The 24,480-nt window shown below is 35.2% G+C and overlaps 1 protein-coding gene across 4 annotated transcripts in view; it reads left to right on the top strand.

Annotated features, from left to right (window-relative positions):
- Nucleotides 1-24,480, top strand: part of PAPOLA (poly(A) polymerase alpha) — a 44,865-nt gene that overhangs the window by 12,802 nt on the left and 7,583 nt on the right. For 2 of the 4 annotated variants that reach the window (XM_027637649.1, XM_027637647.1), the window contains exons 6-18: nucleotides 1,024-1,077; nucleotides 4,429-4,540; nucleotides 5,795-5,884; nucleotides 5,979-6,117; nucleotides 7,591-7,663; nucleotides 9,127-9,247; nucleotides 10,159-10,243; nucleotides 14,724-14,777; nucleotides 15,544-15,663; nucleotides 17,058-17,167; nucleotides 19,867-19,988; nucleotides 21,432-21,574; nucleotides 22,867-22,964. In XM_027637649.1, coding sequence (XP_027493450.1) covers nucleotides 1,024-1,077; nucleotides 4,429-4,540; nucleotides 5,795-5,884; nucleotides 5,979-6,117; nucleotides 7,591-7,663; nucleotides 9,127-9,247; nucleotides 10,159-10,243; nucleotides 14,724-14,777; nucleotides 15,544-15,663; nucleotides 17,058-17,167; nucleotides 19,867-19,988; nucleotides 21,432-21,574; nucleotides 22,867-22,964 — 1,321 coding nt within the window. Of the gene's footprint in view, nucleotides 1-1,023; nucleotides 1,078-4,428; nucleotides 4,541-5,794; nucleotides 5,885-5,978; nucleotides 6,118-7,590; nucleotides 7,664-9,126; nucleotides 9,248-10,158; nucleotides 10,244-14,723; nucleotides 14,778-15,543; nucleotides 15,664-17,057; nucleotides 17,168-19,866; nucleotides 19,989-21,431; nucleotides 21,575-22,863; nucleotides 22,965-24,480 lie in introns of all 4 variants that reach the window. The other 2 variants (XM_027637645.1, XM_027637648.1) reach the window with 1 other exon arrangement.

Raw genomic sequence — 24,480 nt, 5'->3', positions numbered from 1 at the left:
TTTAAATCATTCAGGCTAGTTCTAAGAAAGTTTGTACATTTCCATCTTTTGGGGAACGTAGACTTTCCTAATGGTTGCTCTAGTGAGTGAGTGTGAGAGACTTGTGAACTTTGGTGTTTTGCTTAGGATTCATCCTGCCAACCAGTAATGTTAACATAACCTTAAGTAAACATTGTCTCCTCCTCTTGTTAAGAACTGAAACACTATTGGAACAGTGTATACTAGTTCATAGTATTTAGTGGCTAGGCAGCATTCTTTGCTTTTACAAAACCAGTGTACTACAGATCTGCATTTAGTTTGGATGCTCAGTTCAGGAAAATGGTATTCAGAGCTGATGGCAGAGTAAACGTGAAGTCCTAGAGTTTCATCATGGCTACTGTTTGTAAAAGTACCTTATTATTTACCACATTTAGAAAAGATGCTCAAGCTCTGGAGACTGGTGACTTGCAACTGGTTTAGGTGAATCACAGAATCTTCTGAGTTGGGAGGGACCCACAGGGATCATTGAGTCCAGCTCTTCAGCAAATGGCCCATACAGGGATCCAACCCACGACCTTGGTGTTATTAGCACCATGCTCTGCCATCTGAGCTAATCTCAAGTCAGACTCCATGGTTACACAGTTGTCTTCTCATTTCTCATAAAATACTGCCTGTAGAAACAGAAATAAGAGACCTTTTAGACTAAGAATCCCCATAGCTTGGCCTTGGAATACTTAGAGGTACTTGTGAGGAGTAAAAGATGCTTGATCATGTCCTGTATGTAGGGAGACAGAGGGTTGGACCCTGGGGTAACATCAGCAGAGCTGGTTGGTACAAGTCTGGATTATAATGAACATTTTGGCAGCTGCAGCACGTAGTAGGTTAGTGCTTACTGCATAAATCCTCAAAAGTGGAGAAAGACATTGATAACAAAAATCAAGCTGAAAACAGAAGTAGCATTTTGTTATAATTGTTTAGACCTGGTAGCTATTGTTTGTAAATGTTCTCTATACTTAAAATAAAATACAACTTTTTTTCCCCCAGGCTGTTGAAGAAGCTTTTGTCCCAGTTATTAAACTTTGTTTTGATGGAATAGAGGTAAAGATCATATTTTAATTTGTTTTGGTAGAACGTGGTTAAAACAATGTTTAAGATCTTTATAACTCATTTATTAATATGAGTGCTATTTAAGTGACTCTTAAGTTCATACCCAAGTGCTTGACATCAGTCCTCAGTTGTGTGGAGATTTAAGACTGGAAGAATTTTTTCTTGACAAACTTAAATCTGTATGCAGAATATCTCCTTGTTCTTTTTTTGGCACTGCTACCCACTTGTACTGACTAGTTTACTGACCTGTAGAGTACCAGTATTGGCATTATTTAGAGGTAACATTGAATAGAAGTTATATTCATAGTGTGACCTCTATAATGTTTTGACTGCTAATGGTTAACTGTCCAAGCATGAGAAACGTGTTTTAGTGTCTTACATTATAGGAAGTTGTGGTCTTTAGTTCTCAAAAATGTACTGCTGAAGGCAAACTGGGTATCCCCTTTGTCCTGATCTCTTCATGTGTCTGTAAACACATGACCAAAACAATGGTTTTGGTGCCTGTAAGCCTGACTGATCATCTGTCATGGAGCGCTGAACTTGCTTAACTTGATTTTTTTTCTAAGAAAACAGGAATAATGTTCTGGTAATGGTTCTCTGACTTATATAGTCAATATGTCATCTTTTTTTGAGGACAAGACAAAAACACATGGACTATTTATACACTTCATCAGACTTGTAGTTGGATTACATCAACCAGTAACTGGTGGGTGTAAGAGGGGTACTTCACAGTGGGGAAAGAATTCCCATGCTAATCTTCTAGCAAATGACATGGGATAGTATTGTATGCAAGATGGGACAGTTCCTTCTCTCCCACTCTGAGTTAAATTTCTACCTTGCAGTTATAATGGTCATAGTTAGGGGACTGGCAATTTTTGTGTGTTGGGAAGATGAACCTTTGCCCTCATTGATCCAACTTGTCTTTTCATCAACATTTGTGTTAGTTGACACTTAGGCAAAGAGGTGTATTCTCCCAGTGAAAGCAATGTGCAGAGAAATGTGATACTGTGCAGTAACATAGCCTGTGATTCTGCATCTGAGTCAACCATTTTATTACTGTTTATCTACAGTTGGGTATTAGAAACATTTTTCTGGAGAATCTGTTTTCTATTTACATAGCTGATGTATTCATTCTAAATGTCGAAACTTGCTGTATGCTTGTTTTTTTTTTCCCCAGTTATTTGCATTGAAGCCAGTGTTGTGTCTCCTACTGAAAACATGAACTTCAAAGTACAAGCCTAAATAGGGAAAAAAAGGGACTGTTTGCTCTAAAAGTAGTATCTTGTTCCAGTATAGTAATTTATGATGGGCTCTAATGGGCTTAGGTTTATGACTGAGACTTAACTCATGTTGCTGACAGTGCATGAGAGTTTTCTGGTCTTGAATGCTATCTTATGGCAAGCACACTCTTTGTATATACAAGTGTTGGACCACAATTTCTGATGATTGTCATGATCAGTTTTGTCAGTGTCAAAAGATTTTAATTTAATTTTCCTTTTGCGAATCCGGACAAAACGTGTCAGGAGTTAGAACTGAGGAAAAGGAGTTTAGCTTTGTGATGATCCTTTCAGTAAAACTTCAGAAGTTTTTTACAATACCAGTTTTTACATATGGATTTTATGTTATTGCTTAAAATAAACAACAACCTTCTTGATTTTTTTGTTCTTCATGTAGAATACTGATTGCCTCCCCCTTGTCCCCTCAGTTACATAGGACAGACTATTAATTTCTTTATTTGAAAAATCCTTTTATTGTTAATGAGCTTTGAATCTTTAGTGCTAGACCTTCTAGAGATCAGAGCAGAACTTGAAGCTGAAGTTAATTTTGAACTTATTTTACATTGAAAAGTAGTACTTTTGACTTAAGTAGGAACTTCTGCTTGCAATGCAGATTGTTGATAAGACCAGCTATAAAGGACTTCGAAATAAGAAATGCATTGAATACTTCATATATTACTTTTCTGTGAAGTGCTTCATAGTTTATAACAGGCTGATGCAAAGTTTTAAGTACCTACAAAAAGGTCTTTAAGGTATCTTCAGCTTCATTTTATCTGAAATAATTTTAATGTAACTAAACCAGTTTTGTTCTTGATGCAATAGCACTGGATATTTCATTGTCTTGTAGGTCAAGTGATACCAGTTTATGTTTAAAAGCCTCATCTGGTGAAGTGCCCTTGTTGTCTACCAGACAAGCTGCTGATATATGCTTTGTATTATCATCAACTGACTGATAAAAAGGCAGACTGACTTCTCCACTCTGTGCAGTGTCCTTGTGTATGGGGCAGTATAAAACTCTAGCTCAGTGCTGAATAGTATTTCAGATGATCTTGGCCTAGAAAAGCTGTTATGATGTAAAGTATTTTAGAAGTAATAGCAAAGAAATTGTACGTAATTTCAAAATGTATACACTTGCTCAGCAGCTTGCTGAATTTTCAGACCTTTGTTTTCTGTAGTCAGATATGTAGACTCCTCATAAATACTGGTCCTGTGCAGAGGCAGCTAGTTATGTGTGTGCTTTACAGGGCTAGATGGGAAAGGTCTTCTACTTTTTCTGTAATTCAGTGATAATTTTTGTAGAATCATAGAACATACTGAGTTGTAAGGGATCCACAAGGATCATCGAGTCCAGCTCCTGGCCCTGCACAGAACACCCCAAGAACCCCACCATGTGCCTGAGAATGTTGTCCAAATGCTTCTTGGACAGGCTTGGGGCTGTGGTCATTTCCCTAGGGGCGTCTGTTCCAGTGCCCAGCCGTGGTCTGGGTGAAGAACCTTTTCCGGATATCCAGCTTAAATCTCTCATGACTCAGCTTCGTGCCGTTTCCTTAGGTCCTGTCACTGGTCTCAAGAGTGAAGAGATCTGTACCCACCCCTCCATTTCCCCTCATGAGGATATTGAAGTCTGCAGTGAGGTCTCCCCTCAGTCTTCTCTAGAATTCTTCTCTGGAATATTTGAGAATATTTAGGTTAAAACTAGAGTTATGTTTTCATGGCTTACTCTGATGTGGTAGAATTTTATATTCTGGACCTAAAAGTGGTGCTTGTCCCCAGAGGATTTTTATTTACATAAAAATAGTCAATATAGTTGTTGTTTGTCCTGGTTCTATATAAATCTTAATGTGTATTTTATCCTCTTGGAAAAGGAACCAAAAGATAGATGAAGCATCTGAAAGTGTTTCTTCTAATGTCTGTGAAGGATGTTAGCATGTATTATTTAAAGGGATTCTTTGTACTGGGAAGACTACTGGTTTTATTAGTAAACTTGATGAAAATGACTTATAGAAGTAATTCTACAGAAGGAAGAACAGTTTTCTAATGTCTTATCTCTTTTGGTTTTTTTAAGATTGATATTTTGTTTGCAAGATTAGCACTGCAAACTATTCCTGAAGACTTAGACCTACGAGACGACAGCCTACTTAAAAATTTAGACATTAGATGCATACGAAGTCTTAATGGTATGTATGGATGGTTTTGTGTATCAACTTCTTGTCTAATCTTAAAATGAGTATTCTAAGTTCTTTGATACAGTAGTTATGGACTTGACTGAAAATACAGCAGCTTCATATCTAGAAATAAAATTGTAGACAGTTTTATGTATCTTTTTGGAGAGAAGGGTTGTTTCTTGTTGGCCAGAGTGTTTATAATTTTTTAATTTTATTTGGTTATTAAATGGTTCTAGAAATTAATGGGAGTTGCAAGACTTCTACGGAGCACTACCTATTTCTGTAAATAACGATGTGTTCAGTTTTTAATTTGTGTGTGTTTTATTGTGCATAAACATACATAAAATGTCTTCAGATTGAACATATCAAAATCCTTGTCAGTTTGAATTCAGGTCTTTAGTAGCTTACTAATAATTTGTGTAACCTTAACTTCCCTACAGTACCGTAGCTTAAAAAATGGTAATTTACATACAGGATAGTAGGGGCTTCAGCTTGGATGCAGCTTGGTAGGAAAGAGGAGCATGTGAGATATCACTGATTTCTGTTATGAGCTAAAAACTTGATGATTTGAGATTATCACAACTGCTTATACTGTTTTGTGAAATTCATATCTGTGCAGTCTCTAGAATTCATACTTGCCTCTTACTTGCTTTGAAAGGAACCCTTAGTCTTAGATAACACTATTTTCTTACAAACAGTTCTCTGCAACTACTTAGTAACAATGAAAAACTATTCCTGATTAAAAAAAAAAGTCAAACAGTTAATATTGCTGTCTGTAATGTGATCTTAAGTCTGAAAATATCCCATAGTAGCGATACAACTCGTATGTTTAAAAAATATTCTTTTTAGCCGGTTTTTATAAATTCAAAGCTTTCACCTATGACTAGCAGGTTTTCTGTAGGTTCATGAAGACTCATACCTTTTTTAATTTGCCCTTGCATTCTATGATAAACTGCATGTATTCACATAGCAGCAGAACTTGTTTGTTTGTTCAACACCTTGTACAGTTCATTAGTAACAGAAAATCAAGTAGCAGTCCAAAACTAGTTACGCACACATGAATTGTCTACCTGAGTGCTGCTGTAAAAATGAAGAAAAAGTCAAATGAAAATATGTTAAGCTTTCTAATTCAAAACAAAACTGATCAGAATATGACATGAGTTTCCAGCATCCTGATCTAAAAAGTTTGATAGCTTTGGAGGTGAAGGAGGATAAGCAAGCAAAAACTTTGGAGGCAGCAATCGTAATGGATTCTTTCTTTTGCAGGTTGCCGGGTAACCGATGAAATTCTGCATCTAGTACCAAACATTGACAACTTCAGGTTAACACTGAGAGCTATCAAACTGTGGGCAAAACGTAAGCAGTTTTATTCCAAAATTTGTGAAGTTTTCATTACCTCTTATTGGTTACTGATATCTCTCTTTTTATCTCTTTTCTTCTCAATCCACAGGCCACAACATCTATTCCAATATACTAGGTTTCCTTGGCGGTGTTTCCTGGGCTATGCTAGTAGCAAGAACTTGCCAGCTTTATCCAAATGCAATAGCATCAACTCTTGTACATAAATTTTTCTTGGTATTTTCTAAATGGTATGTTTTTTTTTTTTGTTTTGTTTTAATTTAGATTAAACTAAAATAAAATTGTTTGTAGACACTAAATTTTAGTCCTGTTTTTATGGTACTATTTTTAGCTGTTACCAGGTTAAGACCATAGTTAGAAGCATTGTTCTTGCCACCAGAAATATGTTCACTTGAGATTTTCAATAAGTCATCCAACATATCTTGTTCTTAAAGTACCCAAACCGAAACCACCCAGTTCCTAATTAAAATTTTCTCATGTATTTTTTATAACTCAACTTTAATCTTCAGGTGAAATACTTAATATAGTTCAAAATAATAGCAGACACCTCAAAATTTAAAATCTCTTAACATTTGGGTACTGGGTTAATTGATAAAGGAGTTATGCCAGTATCTGGTTTAGGCACATAGCTTAAATGCAGTTTAGCAGGAGCAGTGGCAAAAATGTAGTTTTGAATCTTGTTAGTGTGGAGTGGTGGGTGTTTCAGGATTACATAACAGTTTCATACTCTTGAGCCAGTTACCTCAGAAAGATCGTTTGAATAACTCTGATGGGAACATTCTAAATAAATTTAGAATGAATGGGACAAAAGTGAACTTCGCAGATTACAAATGAATACTGTTTTCCTTGAAAGACCATGTCTGGATACCTGTATTCTTCATGAGACACTGTGTTGTGTCCCAAGGTTTTATACTAAGGTGTTGCTTTACTTCAAGTATAGTGTTTTTTCTTCTTAATGTGAAGATACTTGCACACTTGCACTGTCTCATTCATAGGCTTTATAGCCTCCATGAGGTATGTAGTGTTAAGTAATATTTTTCCCACATTAAATAGTAGATGGTAATGGGTTGCAGTCTTTTTAATGTGTTTCTTGTACTTCTGTCCATTTTATACATGCATAACATAGGAGCATTAATGTACAAATTCCAAGAGATTAACTGACTTGTACTCTTTATAGGAAGATAGCTCTATTCAGGGGGGTAAGACAACTTGAAGAACAGAATGGTTATTTTTAGTGTTTCGTTCAACGTGGTTTCTTTTTGTCTTGGTTGTAATTTTGTTTCAATACATATGGTTTGTAATGATGCTATGATGCTGTAAACGTGCTGGCTGTTTTTTCTGTAGTTCGCCCATGAAACAGCGAGCTCGAAGGTGGACCCAATGTCAATCTTCACAGAGGAATTTCTCTTTGATTGGTATATTTTAGGAAGAATTTAGAGGAGTTTAACTTAGTTACCTAAACCAGTAGTTATAAAAGACAGAAAATTCATTGTTCTGCTGCCCTGGAGAAGCTAATAACTGCTGTATTGTAGTTCAGCAATACAGCTTATTTAAACAACCCCTGTTAGACCAGCCTAGTCTTGAGGAAATGGTGGTTTATATTGAGAGCAGAGTTAAGAAGGATCGCATTCAAAAGTATTGTTTGTTGAACATACATGGTTGTATCCAATAGTCTTATTCAGTGCTACAATCTTTTTGAACAGGGAATGGCCAAATCCAGTGCTATTGAAACAGCCAGAAGAATGCAATCTTAATTTGCCTGTATGGGACCCAAGGGTTAGTGTGTTATTTTTTCCCCTCTAAGTCACACTGTACAATAAATTTGGTTGCTTAAAGAATCCTAGGTGAACTTCATTTTGGGTTTATTAAACTTAATGTTGTGGTGTTATATCTTCTTCGAAAGTAACCTCTAGTTCTCCTGAATATGGAACAAAGTTTACCCTAATTTTCTGAACTGAACGCTTGAAGCACACTTGCTGAACAATGTACTATTTGCTCCCAACTCTTGCAATAGGTGATCTTAATAAAAATTAAGCATAATTAGATATATGTCTTAAATCAATGCATTTTTGAAAAATTGCTAATCTTAAAATGGTTTGCTTATGACTTTAAATTTGTTACTTTTGCAAGTATCTTGAATTCACTTTAGTGCAACAGTCACACCTGGATAGGTTTGGTTCCATATAATTGTAGCAATGTGTCTTTTCATCTTGGACCAAAGAAGATCATAACTTGAAGTCTTTTAGTTGCTTTGTATATTATTTATAATATTTGATCTCCATTTTTGTAGCACTTACACTAAAGACATTGGACATTAATGTCCTTCAGGCAGTCAATAAAACAGTTTGCAGCAGATGCACGGCTCACATTCTGAGGTTTCAGGAGGGCATAGCATGAGTGTGTTCAATGCTGTTTTGTCAATCATAGAATAGTTGGTGTTCAACTAATCTTTTTTTTTGGTGACTAGTGTAAGCATCAGAGGTTGGGTTGTATGCCCCTTTGTACTTCAAATCTGTTTTTTGCTGGTTGACAAAAGTTCACATTTAAATTCAAGAGACAGTTGAAAACTTGTTCTTGAGTCTGTTATTCCTGAGACAGGGGGTTTGAGGTCAGTGTGTGACGGGAACTGTCTGTGTTGTAGTAGCTAATGAAAGTGGGGTAAATTAATGGTGGCTTTATCTACCTTCTACAAGTTTGCTAACCTAATTATATTTTTAATGTATTTTTTGTGTGTATGTTGTGTCCCTTTTTTTTGTTACCCTGTGTGCCCTTTAATAAAAGATACGTTAATGCAAGTGATGCTTCTGTCAGGTTGCCTAGAGCCTCTTTTCTTAAACTGGCTCTTAATTTTCAGTAATGTTGCAGAAATAAAGTATAAAACATCTTTTGCAAGGTCTGAAGACAGTCATTCTGCAGAAGGTGCTCATATGGTGATGAGGTATCCTTGGTTTCATATGATCACAAGCTGATTTCTATTGAAGAGGGAAATTGTTCTGTTCAGGACTCAGAAATTCCTGCAACTTGATGTGCTGACAGGTTACTGCCCTCCCACATCACTTGGGTCAGAATAATGTCCTTTGTGAAAGCCATTATCCTGTTTTCTAAACTTTCTCTGAACTCTTGCTTTGCAAACTAAGGTCTCTTAGAACTTAAGACTTGGTTGTAGTGAAAGGAGAAATCCAAATTTGTTAACTGATATGTATGCTTGAAGAAAACTGATTGGCTGTTGTTATATGTAGGTAAACCCCAGTGATAGGTACCATCTTATGCCTATAATTACACCAGCATACCCACAGCAGAACTCCACGTACAATGTGTCCGTTTCCACACGGATGGTCATGGTTGAGGAATTTAAACAAGGTAAGTATTATCTTATGCTCTCTATATGTTTTCAGACAGATTTAAAATAGTTTCATTGTGGGTATGCTTTGCGAGGGGGGAGGTGGGTGGATGTTAAATAACATATTGACATGAGACTCTATTTCGAGGGAGGTAGAGCTCGGCCTGTTAGGCTTAACAATGCTTAAAGTTGCAAATTTAGTAGACACTTCTGCAGATCTGTCCTTCATGCTTAGAAACTGAGGTAATTAAATAGAATGCCTTGTGCTCTGAAAATTAGAACTAATTGTACAATAACTTTATTTTACTGCTTTAGATTGTGTTGTGCAACATGGATGATAAGCGTAGTAGTTCCATATGAGAAATTATACTTGCTCGAAGATGAGTCCTCTGGATTTATCCTAGTGATGTGCTTGAATAATTATAGCAGATAAGAGAAGATGTTATCAAAGCAAGAAGTAGATTTGATGCAGGGAACAACTACCAGTAGTTCTCTCAGCCAGAGCAGTAGCTTACTGTCTCACTGTTTCTTTGCCTTGTACAATGCCTTGCACAAGGGATGATTCAAATAATGTAAAGAAAACTATATCTTTGTTCTTTAAACTAAGTAGTTATTGTGACATATACAAAAGGTTAAATTGAGCTGTTACACTGCAGAGCAAAACCATGTGAAGTTATCAGTTTGAATTAAAATACATTTCTATACGGACCTTACTGAGGTTTTTTTAATCACATGATTTGTAGAACTAATGACCACTTAAAGTATGACTGGACTTTAAACCTTGTTCATAAATTGCTGTGAATTTGAAGGGAGGAAATAATTTGTAGTAACCTTTGCTAAGTTAATAAACTGTCTTTGCTTTGGGTACTAAACTGTATTTTAAAAAATAAAGTATAAATTTTTATTTTTATTTTTTTTTTTTATAATTTAGGTCTTGCTATCACAGATGAAATTTTGCTGAGTAAGGCAGAGTGGTCCAAACTTTTTGAAGCTCCAAACTTCTTTCAGAAGTACAAGTATGTATTTTATGGCATGGCAGAATATTTTAAGTTTATCAGTTGAAATACCTAATAATGCTCTGTAGCACGGGATCTTTAATATATAAATATATTAGATGTCCAAAATGTGTTTTGTTAGGATTTTTCTATAAAGTGGGAGAGTGAATGTGCTACTGTCCTTTCTCTCAGAAAGTGAATAATTTCCTCAGGTACTTTTTTGAGTCTTAAGCATGTATTTCAGGAACCAGTTAGTCCCTGACCAGATATTTAGAATGTCAACAGTTAACTATACAGTTGGTATGCTACCAGTAAAATTGAAGATGTATCAGCTGGTTTGACTAACAGAAATGTTCTTAAGTGCTGTCAGTAAGCATTCTAAAAATGGGTCTTACCTCCCAGAAAAAAGATGTTAAAAGAACTTATTCTGAAGGTCAATATTTAAGATGAATAAGTACGTGAAACTGTGTTTTCTTCTGTCAATATAGTCAACAGTTCACTCTGATAATAAAAGATATTTTTGCAATTGTGTTGACTAACTATGAGATGTACTAGTTATTACTAGGGTTTTTTTTCATTAAAACTTAAGGCTTTTGGATCTTCATTAATTCTTTTCACACCCAGCTTTTCTGATTTTGTAATGTCTCTAAGGGAAATACTGAAGTTCACACTTCACATTTTTAGGGTTTCTAGTAATATGCTTGTGGGGCAGAAGCTTGTTAAATGTATACAGACTTGCTGAAAGTTGTATTTTTACAATAAATATGGATTATTAAAATCTGGACTACATCTTCTTTGCCCTCAGTTGAAATTGGAGACCCATTTTTCTTGAATCGAGATCAAATATATTTTACACTTGTTTGTGTTGGGTGGTTGGTTGGTTTTGTACTAATCTAAAAAATACAGTTCCCCCATTAAAAGAGACTGATGACCTTCATAATGTGTCTGTGTTTTGTTTCTATACCTTTTGCATGATAAAAACTTTAAAACGTTTGGATGGCTTTTATGTTCATCTTTGGAGTTTAAATTTGAAAACACATAAAAGAGCACTGTTAAGTTATATTATTTTTTTTAAGTAAAAATAGGCTACAAACAAATCAGTTTCTGCTCAAGAGTTTGCTAATAAGTTCCCTGGCACCTCTTCTTTGTTTCTTTCACATCTAGGAAAAAATAGGAAGCATTTAATGTCATTTGAAATAATCTCTATTTTAACATAGTTTTTTTGTGTACCACCTTAGCCATTTTACCAGTTCTAGCAATAAAATCTTCTCTTGCTCAACATTATGTATCCAGGTTTTCTGTTTTGCGCAAAATTTCTTTGATCTAATTTTATTTATTTTAACTGTGGAGTGGTATTATGGAGCTTGCTTTAATTCAAATTGCTGAATATTTTCTATTTTCTCTTAGTAGGTTAATTTTAAAGCTTTAGTTAGTAACCTTTACAAAATAGATCTTTATATGCATTCATCTGTATGCAGCAAATGTGGCTCTCTTGGTCAAATCTCCATCTGAAAGCTAGATGTTTTGAATTTTTTTTTCCCTCTTCACACTCTTCTCCCGTTTAAATTGTAGATGCCTTGGCATGTTCTGCTGAAATTCATAGCAGTGTATAGTGCTCTGCCAGATAAGAGAACATCTTACCCTTGCTCTGAGACAAATATTTCTTTTAATCTCTGAAAGCATAGCTTCAGTAATCTGTATCACTCTCAGTGGCAATTAGTTGCTAAATATCTGTTGTTCATAAACACTTTTGACTTGCTATCTGTGTTTAAAATAAACTTCTATGATCTGTCACTAAGGAAAAAGATGGGCTACTGCATACTTGTATGGTAGGAACAGATTAGAAACTGGGAAAATGAGGAAATCTGCTCTTACTTATTTCTTCTTATTTTTTAAATGTCAGCAATTACTTGGAGTTAGGGAGTTCCAACATGTATTATCTGCTCTTCATGTAGGTTCAAATTTTTCAGATGTAGAGAAAACCAACAGAGAACATATACGTGCTAGATACGGTGTTTTACACTTTACGGAAGTGACAAGAGTAATTTAAATGGATATAACATGAGTATCATGTGTTATGTGAGAATGAAATGGTTATAGCTTAAGACCAAGAGGACAGTGTGATTTTGAGAGAAATAGCACTCATTTAATGAGATATAGTATTTTCTTTCCCTGTAATAAAGAGATACACTGCTAAATAAGTAAAATATAACTATACCTTTAAAAAGGGTGGTTTGAACACTTGGCTTTATAGGACTTAGAAGTACTGTATGAAGTATAATTCCTGGGCAGATAATAAAGAAAAACTGAAATGAACACATTCAGGTGTTCTCAGTTGTTTTGGTTTTTTTTTTTTTCCCCCCAGGTAGTAGTATGACTTATAATTTGGGGTTTTTTTTAGAAATACTTGTGTTAATAGTGTATTACAATTCCATACTATCTACATTAGATTATTTTTATGAAAACAGTACTGACAGTGAGAAACACCATCAATTTCTAAAAAAACCAACCAACAAAAAAAACCCCCAAGACCCCAAACAAACAAAAAACCCCAAACCCATGTACTTCAAAATAATACCCGACACCTGAAAGTCATCACTGAGAGGTAGAAACTTAACCTAAGACCTTCTTTATAATTAAGTAGTAGATACTTCTGAATTAGACATATGGTTTGTGATAACAACACAAATGAGGAACTTATAACAAGTCTTTTCTTTGCAAAATTTAGCAGTGATACCTTGGACTCTTCAAACTAAGTATATCTTAATTTTTAACAGCTCGTGCTATTTCGCTTTTACCAAAAATGGCAGTAGAAAATTTCCATTGAATAAGTCCCTCTCAGCACTAACAGGTGGGGGGGAATGGGGAGAAATTGCATCTTTTATTTTTTTCAACTAGCACTATTTGAGCAAGAATAGTTAATCATTGCTTATTTGTTCATAAATAAGGCTTAGGGTTTTTTTTCTAAGTGCCTACTAACTAGTCTCAACTTATGAACATAGCCAAATTAGTCTTTTTTTAAGTAGTTCTTCAGAATGTTTCAAAGAACTGCTTTTAATAAGTAGCTGCAAAATTGGTTTCTTCAAATACTTGCAGATATGAGATTTATCTGTTCCGGTTTGTACACAGTTAAAAACAATAAAAAACTTAAATGTCTTTCCTACTGAATTAAAGATTCTGCAAGTGTTGTATGTATGATGTAGGAATCTTATGGAGGATCTTCTACTCCTTAGAAAAAAATCAATATTAGAAACTAGTAACTTCTCATACAGAATTTGAGTAAAGGACCCTTACTCTCTTTTTCCATGACATTTTATTATGAAGCAGTTAATACTAACAAAATGTAAAAAACCTATAGGGCATTTTATCTTCATATCTCTCAGAACAGGGAAGAAGTTTCTCCAAGTGTCTCTTTTCCATTTCTTGTTTCACTGGCATTCTGTGACTGAAGCAGAGAACTGTAGTTTTTAGCAGGGTTTTGTCTCTTACCACCTAAAGACAAGTACAGAAACATGTAGCTGTTGATTTGGATTTGCTGTTGTGATTTGAAGGCATGTAATAGCATCAGAGGACTCTACACCGTAGTTTTTGACTGCCATTGACCTTACTTTCCTTTCTGTGAGAGGTATATGTACTAGGGTCTAATCCCTCATGTTCTTTAAATCCTGCACTGAAGGTACCTAAACATGCTATATCAGTATAGAGTGCTGCATTGGATGACTTAGAATGTTAAAGACTTCCCAGCTAAGCTTCTGAAAAACCTGTCTGTAGGCATGTAAGGTTCCCTCATCACCCTCTTTACAAACTCAAGTTTAAAGTGATGGTCTCCCATTCCGCTGTCCTTGGGCTTCTTTGTTTAAAATACCATTCTTGCTTTGTATACTCTTTCTTTGAAATCTACTGACAGTGGGTATACACTGATTATCCTGGAATATAGTTGAGAGCTTAAGAATTATCATCAGAGGAAACGTTCCTTATGAAGTTTCAGATAAGTGTCTTCAGACAATTCTCAAATGTAGATATAATTTTTTTAAAACCACATTTCATGGTGTTATTTTTGACTTTAAACAAATGCATATGTGCTAACCAGTCTTCTAACTCTTCAGAAATAATGTTGCAACTACGACAACTGACATGTATAGGTCGTTGTGAACAACTGTTTTTTCTTGACTCATAGTCAGTTAAACCTCCTATCTCATTAGGTATTGAAATATCTGTAGTGTTTTACAGCCAGTGCTACATGCCTAACCTTGTATTAAGGTTACTGGTAATACAGTGTAGTTCCAAATGGCCCTAAACTCTGAAATGTTTTGAAAAGTCTGTTAGTCACACACTTGGGACATAGCCCCGTTCTCCACTTAACAATGCTTAATTTAATGCAGGGTATATACATAAGATAATAATCTGTATTTTTCAATGTAGAATTTACTGCAATTTAATATTAAGGTTTGAATGTTTAGTCTTAGATATATAGAATAGCATATTGTCTTTATCTTCAAAGGCATTATATTGTACTTCTAGCAAGTGCACCGACAGAAAAACAGCGACTAGAATGGTGAGTATAATCCTTGCTACTTAAAAAAACAAACCAAAACAAAAAAACGCCCAACAACCATAAAAACACCACTTCTTCCCTCCCACTGACCTTCGATACAAGGGAATATCTTTTGCATGGAGTGTCTTCGTAGTGAAACGAAGTGGAGCTTCAGTGTTTCAAAATTAAGGATGGAGTGTAGAGTTCTAAAAAAACTGTAGGAACGAAAAACCGGGAAGTGAAGGCTGTTGCTTGAATTTTTGCTTAACATCACTGTCACGTTTATTTTATGAATGCCCAGTGCGCTTTTTTAAAAAGCAGTGTGAGGAGATATGTTTTCAGTCACTTGAAATGCTGTTTCTCAAAACTAAAATTCCCCTTGCCCATGTTTCTGCTCTCTTTTATTAGTGAAATTTTAAGATTGGCAGGTATTGGGAATTTCTTCAGCTCTAAAATTCATCTGAAGCCAAAAGAATATTGGATAAATATGTAGTAATTTCTTGCTGACTGCCCTTTACTTGATGCATAATGTCTTGCTATTTAATTCCATTTGTAAAACCAGGCCATAGAGAGAGCTACAGGGCATTCTTAAGCTTCACTTCTGTCAGTTTTTGTAACACCTTCACTGGGTTTATTGATCTGAATTAATCTGACATATGTGCTAGTTCATTAGTAGTCTCAAATATAAGTATAATGAGAATGTTGGGGATTTTATCCTGATACATGATATTGGATACCCTATTATTCCCTATTAATGAAATCTTGCTAATGAATGACATTTATACAGGGTGGGCTTGGTGGAATCAAAAATCCGTATTCTAGTTGGAAACCTGGAGAAGAATGAATTCATTACACTGGCTCACGTGAATCCACAGTCATTCCCAGCACCCAAGGAGAATCCTGACAAGTAAGCAAAGCCATTTTTTCATGTAATAGGGAGGAGCTAATTTAAATACAAATTCATTAAAAAGTTGTTTTTATAGAACTTTAAAAGTATTAATTTTTAATGACAGCATCTAAAGGCAAACAGTCTTAAGCTCTTCTCAAGTACCATTTGTGGAATTAGCTACTCTGTTCTGTTAAAGAATGTTTCTAAACCAGAAAATAAGGAAAAATATGTTTTTGCTAATAACTGTATTAATTACATAATTTCTTGCCAATAATCTGTATGAGTTACTGCTATTTATCTGATGCTGTTTTAATTACAAGGCAGCACTGAGAATTGGATAGAACATAGGCACTGTAGAACCAAACTCTTAAGTAACTAAGTATATTTAATGTTATAAAATTTAGCAGTTGAGATGCACATCATTGAAATCATAATGACTGAAAGAATTTGTCAGGTTGTGGAAACAGTGGAGAGAATATTCAGATTGTTCAGGATTTTAAATGTTTTTTGACTCCTTCCCCACTCTGCCACCCTCTCCTCCCCCACTCAAAACAGTGATTGCAGATGTGTGGGGGCTAAAAAGTCTTCAAGAATTTTTTATTTCTAGTGTAATTTCTGGTGTAATTAATTCATAAGGAATCATATTTTTGTGTGAAGCATGAGAATGGGGAAGAAATTTGTCTTCATTGGGATATGAGAAAGCCTTCTTTGCCTTGCACACAGCCTTTTCCACACATCAAGTGCTTCAAGTGACAGGATGGTGGTGCCTTTTTTTTTTTTTTTTTTAGAAGTTAGATACATAAATCACATGCAAGTTCCAAGTGAAATTGAACAAAATCAGGCAGTACCTCCTTAGCACCATTTTACAGCTACAACTGCCTGCATAATCCCAGGCTCTGATTAGCTCTTATTTCAGAGGACTTGATGCGGGCAACACTTGTAGGAAAGGTCACCTTCCCAGTGTACACCAAGTATGTTCATTCACCTTCCCATGTGAAGGGGAATGTGTGGACAGTTACAGCTAAGAAATTTAAGCATTGAAGACACATTTAGGTGACAAAATGGAAGTTTGCTTAGTTGGGGAATAGATTCGAATTCCTTGAAGATCTCTTAATAGTTGCAATGACTGTTTGTAGCTACACAAGAGAATCTATACAGGAGCACAATTGAGTGAAGTAATCTGCTGATGATCTTAGTTCATGTGCTGGGGATAAATGTCACTGTTTCATGACTTTTTTTATATCATGAATGAAAAGGACATGTTAAATCAGCTTTGGTTTTTGTCTTTTTATGGCTAACTTCCCATTGCTAGTGGAGCTAAAATGTACAACTCTTGTCTCTTGCAGCAGATAAGTTATTAAATTACTTAATTCTGCCAGTATTACATGACTGTTTTATATAAAATTTTCCAGGGAAGAATACCGTACAATGTGGGTGATTGGGTTGGTGTTTAAGAAAACTGAAAATTCTGAAAATTTAAGTGTTGATCTTACCTACGACATTCAGTCTTTTACAGACACAGGTGAGTTTTGCTTTCTAGATGTTCTGGTATTGATAAACTTGTTGAAGTTACTGTCTTTGTTCAAAATGCAGTCTTTATTCGTAATGTTCACAATAGTAGTAGAATTGTATCTGGACAGAGAGTAGAAGGATTCAGCTAAGGAGTTAGGGGTATTATTTAAGAAACACATTTTCAATGAGTTTTAATTCTTCTAGACACTTCATACTAACAGTTTTCTGTTTGTTTTCATTAAAAGTGACAAATTTTGCACGCATCTTCAGATCTTACTAAAAGTGGTACGTTATTTTGTAATCTTTATTGAACAGACAAATTAGCATATGTGAACTAGCAAACCTAACCTCAAAAATTTTGAGTATAGTTTTAAATATTTTTGTTATTTGGTGAAGCCTAATTTATCAGTGGATTAACAAAACATCTTTTATTCCATGGTGTTTTATGCTAGATAATTGATTCAGTAACTTTTACTTTCATGCCCAACGCTCTGTGCAAAAAAGCTTTTTGACTTTTTCTGATATTTACTTTTTGATTCACAAAAGTAAGTTGGAACACACATAAGAAGTTTGTAAGCAAAGAATTGGTAACAGCTGGAGACTGTGACTCTCCAGGGTGTAAGGAACAATAGCTTTGACAGGTTTATCTAATAAATTTGCAGTGTTTTTTTTAAACAAATGACAGTTGAGGCTCAAGTATTCTGTGTTTATAGAGTTAAAAGAATAGGTTCAAGTGCTACCTAATGCAACCCTGGTCTCTGGATTTCCAAGGCTCAGTGAGTCTGAGGAAGCAAGGGAATTGGACACCTAGATCTCCCTCCACCCCACACACATGAATGTAATGAGTGTATATTTATAAATCATACCAAGGTTTCAAAGTTGTTTATGGTCGTATATAGCTGCAGTGGGGTGTCTCTTTCTCAGTCAAAGGGAATTTTATTTTCTTGAGAGGTGGAATATTTCTTGTGATTCTAACTGGTGAAGTGAAACTATATATCCTATGTATATATATCCTATTTATATATATATATATATATCCTAATTTTATATATATCCTATATATGTATATATATCTCCTAATTTTTGAGAATTTAGGAAAGACATAATATCTTGACTGCTGCTTTGAAGGAGTAAAAGAATCCAGAAGTTAGTTTCTCAGATCTTTTATTGTTTTAAACAGACATTTCAGTTGTATACTTGTCAGAGATTTTTGATATGAAAAGACTAAACGTACTTCTATAATTTTGAATGTGATTGCCTTGCACTACATTCCTGAAGTTTGTCTAAATATATGCAGTTTTAAATGGAGTAGCGCTTCCTGGAGTAACAAACCAGTAAAAAATTTCTGTTTGTGTTCGTGGGTTTTTTGGTAATCTGAAATTAATGTAAATCTGTCTTTATAGTTTTTAATCCATCCTAAAGACTTCTTTGCCCTGTCTTTCGGAATAGACCCTAAGATTTTATTAAAACTAACAAAGCATTTTCAAGGATGAAATGAGGGAATAGCTTGCTTTTTGGTGAGAGCAAGGGGAGGAAGAGAGATGTGAAGAGTGAGCTAGGTTTTCCTTGTATGGAAACTTTGGTAAGACCTGATGTCAGGAACATGAAATGCTTTAGCCATATCTGGTTTTGCTGAGTGTACTCCTACCTTAACTGTAACCTATATAATTTTTACAGAGGCTTTATAAGCTGCTTCAATACCAAGAATTAGTGTAGTACTCTTTAATATGCAGTATTCATTGAGCTCTTTGTGTGCCTGTCTCTTAACACCTTTGTAATTACATCTTCACAGCCTATTCACTGAGATTCCTTATGTTTGTAGAATTAGACAGTGAATAAGAGAGATGCCTCTTAAAGTTTTGTATTTAAGATCTACAGAACAGTTCTTTATTCATATATCTGCCACAACTTCATTCAACATTGGGTAGATAGTCGGTGTGAAAGATCAGGTTTTTAGTTTTTACCTGGCTTTACTTGAACCCAGGATCCTGAGTTGCAGTTCTCTTGCTAACACTTACCATGTTGACTCACCAGAAGATCTTCTGAGGCAAAGAGAAATGGCTTATTACTGTAGATAAAATCCAAACAAAGAAAACCACTAAAACAACCATACAAGATGAAAAAAACCCAACAAAACCCTAACAAAAAAACCACAAAAAAAGCAACAAAACCCCCCCAACTAAACAGAAGAAAACCTGAACATAAATCATTCTTGTATAACAATGCAGTGGTATATGAGTAACCAGAGTGATTTGTAATGTATTAGCTGACACTCAAGCATTCAACGCCTGAATTAGAACCTGTTTGTTGCAGGAGCATGCTTTAATAAAATCAACTATGAAGAAAACAGTTTTATATAAATACTGTAATTCTTATGAGGAAATTTTATTTCTATCTTTAGTCACTTTGAGATTAAATGAACAGTTTGCTTCAGAGCTCTTACTGATAAAAATTATTAACAGTGTAGTTTAGTATGCTTGCAAGATATTTTTCTTGAAAAACAGGTCACCTGTTTCCAAAGTAACATTTGTGTTTGTACTGTCAGTGCTGACATAGTAGGCAGTTCACTTTCTTCCTCCAGAACAAGAAAACGTTTTCCTTGTTCTTGAAGGTAATAAATGCTCTGAAATGCAATTTGTTTCTGCCTGGGCAAGTAAGTGGACTTTGCAAACTGCTTCAATATGCCCTAATGTTATTCTAATTGTGTAGTTTATAGGCAAGCAATAAACAGCAAGATGTTTGAGATGGATATGAAGATTGCTGCAAGGCATGTGAAACGTAAGCAACTTCACCAACTGTTACCTAATCACGTGCTTCAGAAAAAGAAAAAGGTAATCTTGGCTAATATTTGAGATCAGTAAAAATACCATTGAGAAATGATTTCTCAGCTTTTTAGACTTACTAATCAGAGAACTAAAATCACATTTTAAAGTCCTAATTTTCCCTGCAATGTGATCTCCTTTGAATGTAGTGGTATTAATACATGCACTAAATATAATGTTAGATTTCCCAGAACATCAAGAATGTGGATAGTATCTTCAGGTCTGGCTGAAATACTATATTTTGTTTGCCTTCCTAAACTAAACAGATTTAATACAGTGTAATTAATAAGGTTTTTAATCTATCTTAGCATTTTAACATGCAGATTACTTAAAAGAAGCATCTGTAACAGTACAATAGAACAACCAGACAAGGGATTCTTGCTATCTCCAGCTCTTTCTTCTTATATTAGATTTTTCTCTCAGACTCCTTCCTAAATGTAAAATTGCAAATCATCAAATAGAAACAGAGTAGAATGTTAAACTGTTTGCTGCCTTTTTGTCTCTTGAGACAAGAGTCTGTTGCTGTAACTGATATTGAATCATTAGAGATAATTTCAAGGAAAGTGTTCTTTAACCTTGGCAGCTTTTGGTATCATATACTCTTTTAATTAAAAGTAAAAGATTAAATTATAGTTTTAACATCAGAAAATTGCCCATTGTCTGGCCAGGATTATTTTCTCCCTCAATGTGTAGTTTAGTTAACCTGTGGCCATATATGATAATGGTAGCAGTGGTGTTCAGTTAAGGTACTGTGCTGGATATTGTTTACTTTCAGTGGAACCAGGAAGAAGGGGTTGGAACATTGAATTGAACAATTCAGTGTATTTCAAAATCCCTGCTGCTTTGTATTAGTTTAGTCTGAGGGCACTACGGGTTTGATGGTTTTTTTTGGGTAACTAAACCACTGTTACGTATTCTGTGTTAAGTATATCTGAATAATATGCTTTTTCTGTCTATAGCTGTTCTATATCAAGTGCTGTTTTAAAGAATAGGAAGTCTTTATTGACACCAAGTGTAGATCTGTTTCAGAGGACAATGTAAATATTTAGTAATACATCTCTTAGTAGTACTGTGTCAGAGGAGGGCTTTTCTTCTCTGCAGACTAAGTTCAAATCAGTCTCTAAATTCTTTCTATTAATTGTGGTTTTGATGTACATCAGTTACTTTAAAGTTAATGAAAGTCCACAAAAATCAAAGAAACTTGAAATAAAGCTGAAAATACAATTATGAAATACAATAACTGTTTCTGGTTTTGAACGTTTGGTTCAGACAAATCTGTACCAGAGTTGTGAACATGAAAATGTAAATGCTTGTCATGACAGGATAGTCAATTACTTACATGTAAAAGGATTTGAAAATTTTCTATTTATGTTTACATTTTGAAATTACCTGAATCTTCATTGAGTTTTAAACCTTTAATTAGACTAATGGAATTTGCCTTCTGGATTGCAGCATTCGACAGAAGGGATCAGGTTGACAGCTCTGAATGACAGCAGTCTCGACTTGTCTATGGACAGTGATAACAGCACGTCTGTGCCTTCACCCACTAGTGCTATGAAGACGAGTCCATTGAACAGTTCCGGAAGTTCTCAGGGGTAATGGAGACTTTCAGTCTTGTTGCTGCTCTCAGTTCCTGAATTACTTGTGTTAAAAGCATGGCAGATACTGCATGTGTGAGTACAGTTACCAGGTTGTGACTGTTCCAAACTGGAGATTGTAGACACTCTTATTTCCAGTTGGAGCGCTCGAGCAGCAGGCTTAAATTTCAGGGATAGTTAGTGTGGCACTGGACTTCAGATGAAGAATTATAAAATGGGGTAAAAATGCGTAGAAGAGCACAATGATCTAAAAACTTGGGCGCTGCAGTAGGAGGCTATGAGAGGTAGTGAGCAGGAAATTGAGGTGATATGGTGAGGAAGTGTTACATGAGTTTTGGATCCAAGTATGAGACAGTAGAGAAGTTTAGACTTTCTGTCTTGGAAGTCAGTAGTGCTGCTGCTATTACTGATGATATCTATGCAAATTAAATTTAGGAACATAATTTTCCGTTGTATTTTCAAAGTATATTTGTTTTTCTTAATTCTAACTTTCTGTATTAAGTCTTTTCCTACCTAAACTCCAATTTGCCCAAATAAATCACATTTACTCTCTTCTTTCAAGAGTCTCATGTTCTTTTTTTATGCAAGAGAACTTATCATCAGTCTCCTACAATTCTACAGTATTACGTGTATACTACAGGACATTGTGTAGGATGAAATACTGAACTTCATTTAACTTAGTACTTTTGCCAGTGCTTATTTAGTTAGTCTTCTCTGGTAAATTATAAAGTGGTATATAGCACTTACTGTGCTATTAAAACAAGTCTGTGATATCCAGGATGTCACACTTGAAGTGGATACTGGCCTGCTGATTTTAGACACACGCTGCTTCCTAATTTCTTAAAATTTTTGGTTGTGGGAAGCCCCAGGCCTTTGCTTGGGAAGTCCAGACTGAAATCATTCTTATAATGGTGTGTGTAGATTAAAACCAAACTTTCTATTTTAGTCTTTCCACACTGCTTTTGTTTCATCCTTCAGGAAACAGTTGCTGTGTTTTTCCCCGTACCTTATTTGGGCGGATATTGCCTTAATTTTTAAAATGCAGCTTCTTCCTGGTCTAAAAAACCATCATTGAAGTGGTTTAAATTAAATATTTCAAGTAGCTTCCGCTGCTTGAGTTTGGTAGTAGATTGCCAATGCTCATTTGAATCTTTTTACTGACTTAGTAAGTTCTACTCTGTAATGTAGGTGAAATATCAGCTACAATTGCTGACCATACAAGGCAGGTCATGCAGCAGCACAGCTTTACTACTGTGTTCAGCATTTCATAATTTTTCTCTTTTTAGCAGAAGCAGTCCTGCGCCAGCTGTAACAGCAGCATCTGTGACCAACACACAGGCTTCTGAAGTCACTGTGCCACAAATAAATTCCAGTGAAAGCTCAGGGGGTAAGTGAAATGGCATAGCATATTGTTTCTATTGATTTTTTAGTAAAGTTTATACGGCAGTTTTTCTTACATTTTGAGTCTTCTAGTCTTAGCATGTGCTGTAACGTTTTTTTCTTGATACACAGAGTTAACTAATTTCTTTAGGACTCAGAAAATCATGCTGGAATATTTTATGCCATTATGTTTATTTCTTTTATTCTTGGGGATTTATATTTGCCATTCACAATAGCAGTAGTTTTCCAATGACCTATTGGAGGTCTGTAGTTCAGTTGGTTAAATGAGGAAAAACTACTTAGAACTGGAAGAGCAATTTTTATATTTATTTTTAATTCATTTTGTAGTTATACTCGCGATGGATCTGTACTGTCTGTAGTCTGTGCTCCCTGTTCCTGCTCCTTGTGCTTCATGAAATTGATTCTAGGAATGAAAAAGACTCAGATGTAAGCAGAACACATGTTCCTTACTGATGTCTGTTCAGATATGTCCCACTGTGTGTGCTGATTTTATCCTCCATTTTCTGCAAGAAAAAGTACACTTTACCTAAAAGAAAAATAAAAATTTGACTCTTTGATCAAAGAATAAAAGCATCTGGTGAAAATGTTCTCTTAGCAGAGTCAGCTACTCCTTGTTTTTGATGGAGCTTTAGCTGTGTACAAGGAGCAAGTCAAAAATAGATGGAAAAGGGTAGCAACTGGTTAGCCTTTCAAGATGAAATCTCTCATTTCACTCTTGACATGTGGGATGGTGGAGTGTTACTTCTCTCTGGTTTTTGTCATGTCACAGGTGCATCAATGTGAGTAAGTTTGTCCCTGAGCACTAAATTCAGCTTAAATGACATGACCGGTTTTTGGATTTGAAAGCATATCAGTTTATCATTCTTGTATTCTGGTTAATGAAAATGTTAATCACCTGATAGTTGTTAATGAAAAATTTCCTCAGTATATTTTTTCTCATCCTGGAGCATCTCCCTATGTGTGCTTATTGGTTTGAGGTAGGCAATTGATGAGATAGAGCTTTGTCATATGGAGCATTTTTCAAAACTATGTATATAATATGAGTTCTTTATCTGATGCTCTGTGATGACTTCATATTTGTCATTGTATATCTAAGCCTGAGAAGCGATAAACTTTGTTTTTGAGTGACAAAGCGAGTATCAAACTGCTCTTGGATTTGATTTAAGGTAGTCTTGGCAACGCACAGTGGCTGAGTACAGAAGCAGTAAAACTTCTTTGGGTACCATGAATAACACAGTTGTATTGGTGCAGAGCTTTGCCTGTGCTAGTATAGCCTACTGTTAAGCAGGGTTAATTAGACTAAGCAGAGTGTCACTGACATGGCTACTCTGGGTTTGATACAGGAATTCTCCCTCAGAATCATAGGCTGTTAAGGGGTTGGAATGGACCTTAAAGATCATCTAGTCCCAACCCATCCTGTCATAGGGACACCTCCCACTAGACCAGTTTGCTCATGGTCTTACCCAGACTGGCTTTGAACACTGCCAGGATTGGGACATCCA

The sequence above is a fragment of the Corapipo altera genome, unplaced genomic scaffold, assembly GCF_003945725.1.
Source record: "Corapipo altera isolate COAL_440 unplaced genomic scaffold, ASM394572v1 23, whole genome shotgun sequence".
Taxonomy (NCBI): Eukaryota; Metazoa; Chordata; class Aves; order Passeriformes; family Pipridae; genus Corapipo; species Corapipo altera.
This window is presented reverse-complemented; position numbering and strand designations above follow the sequence as displayed.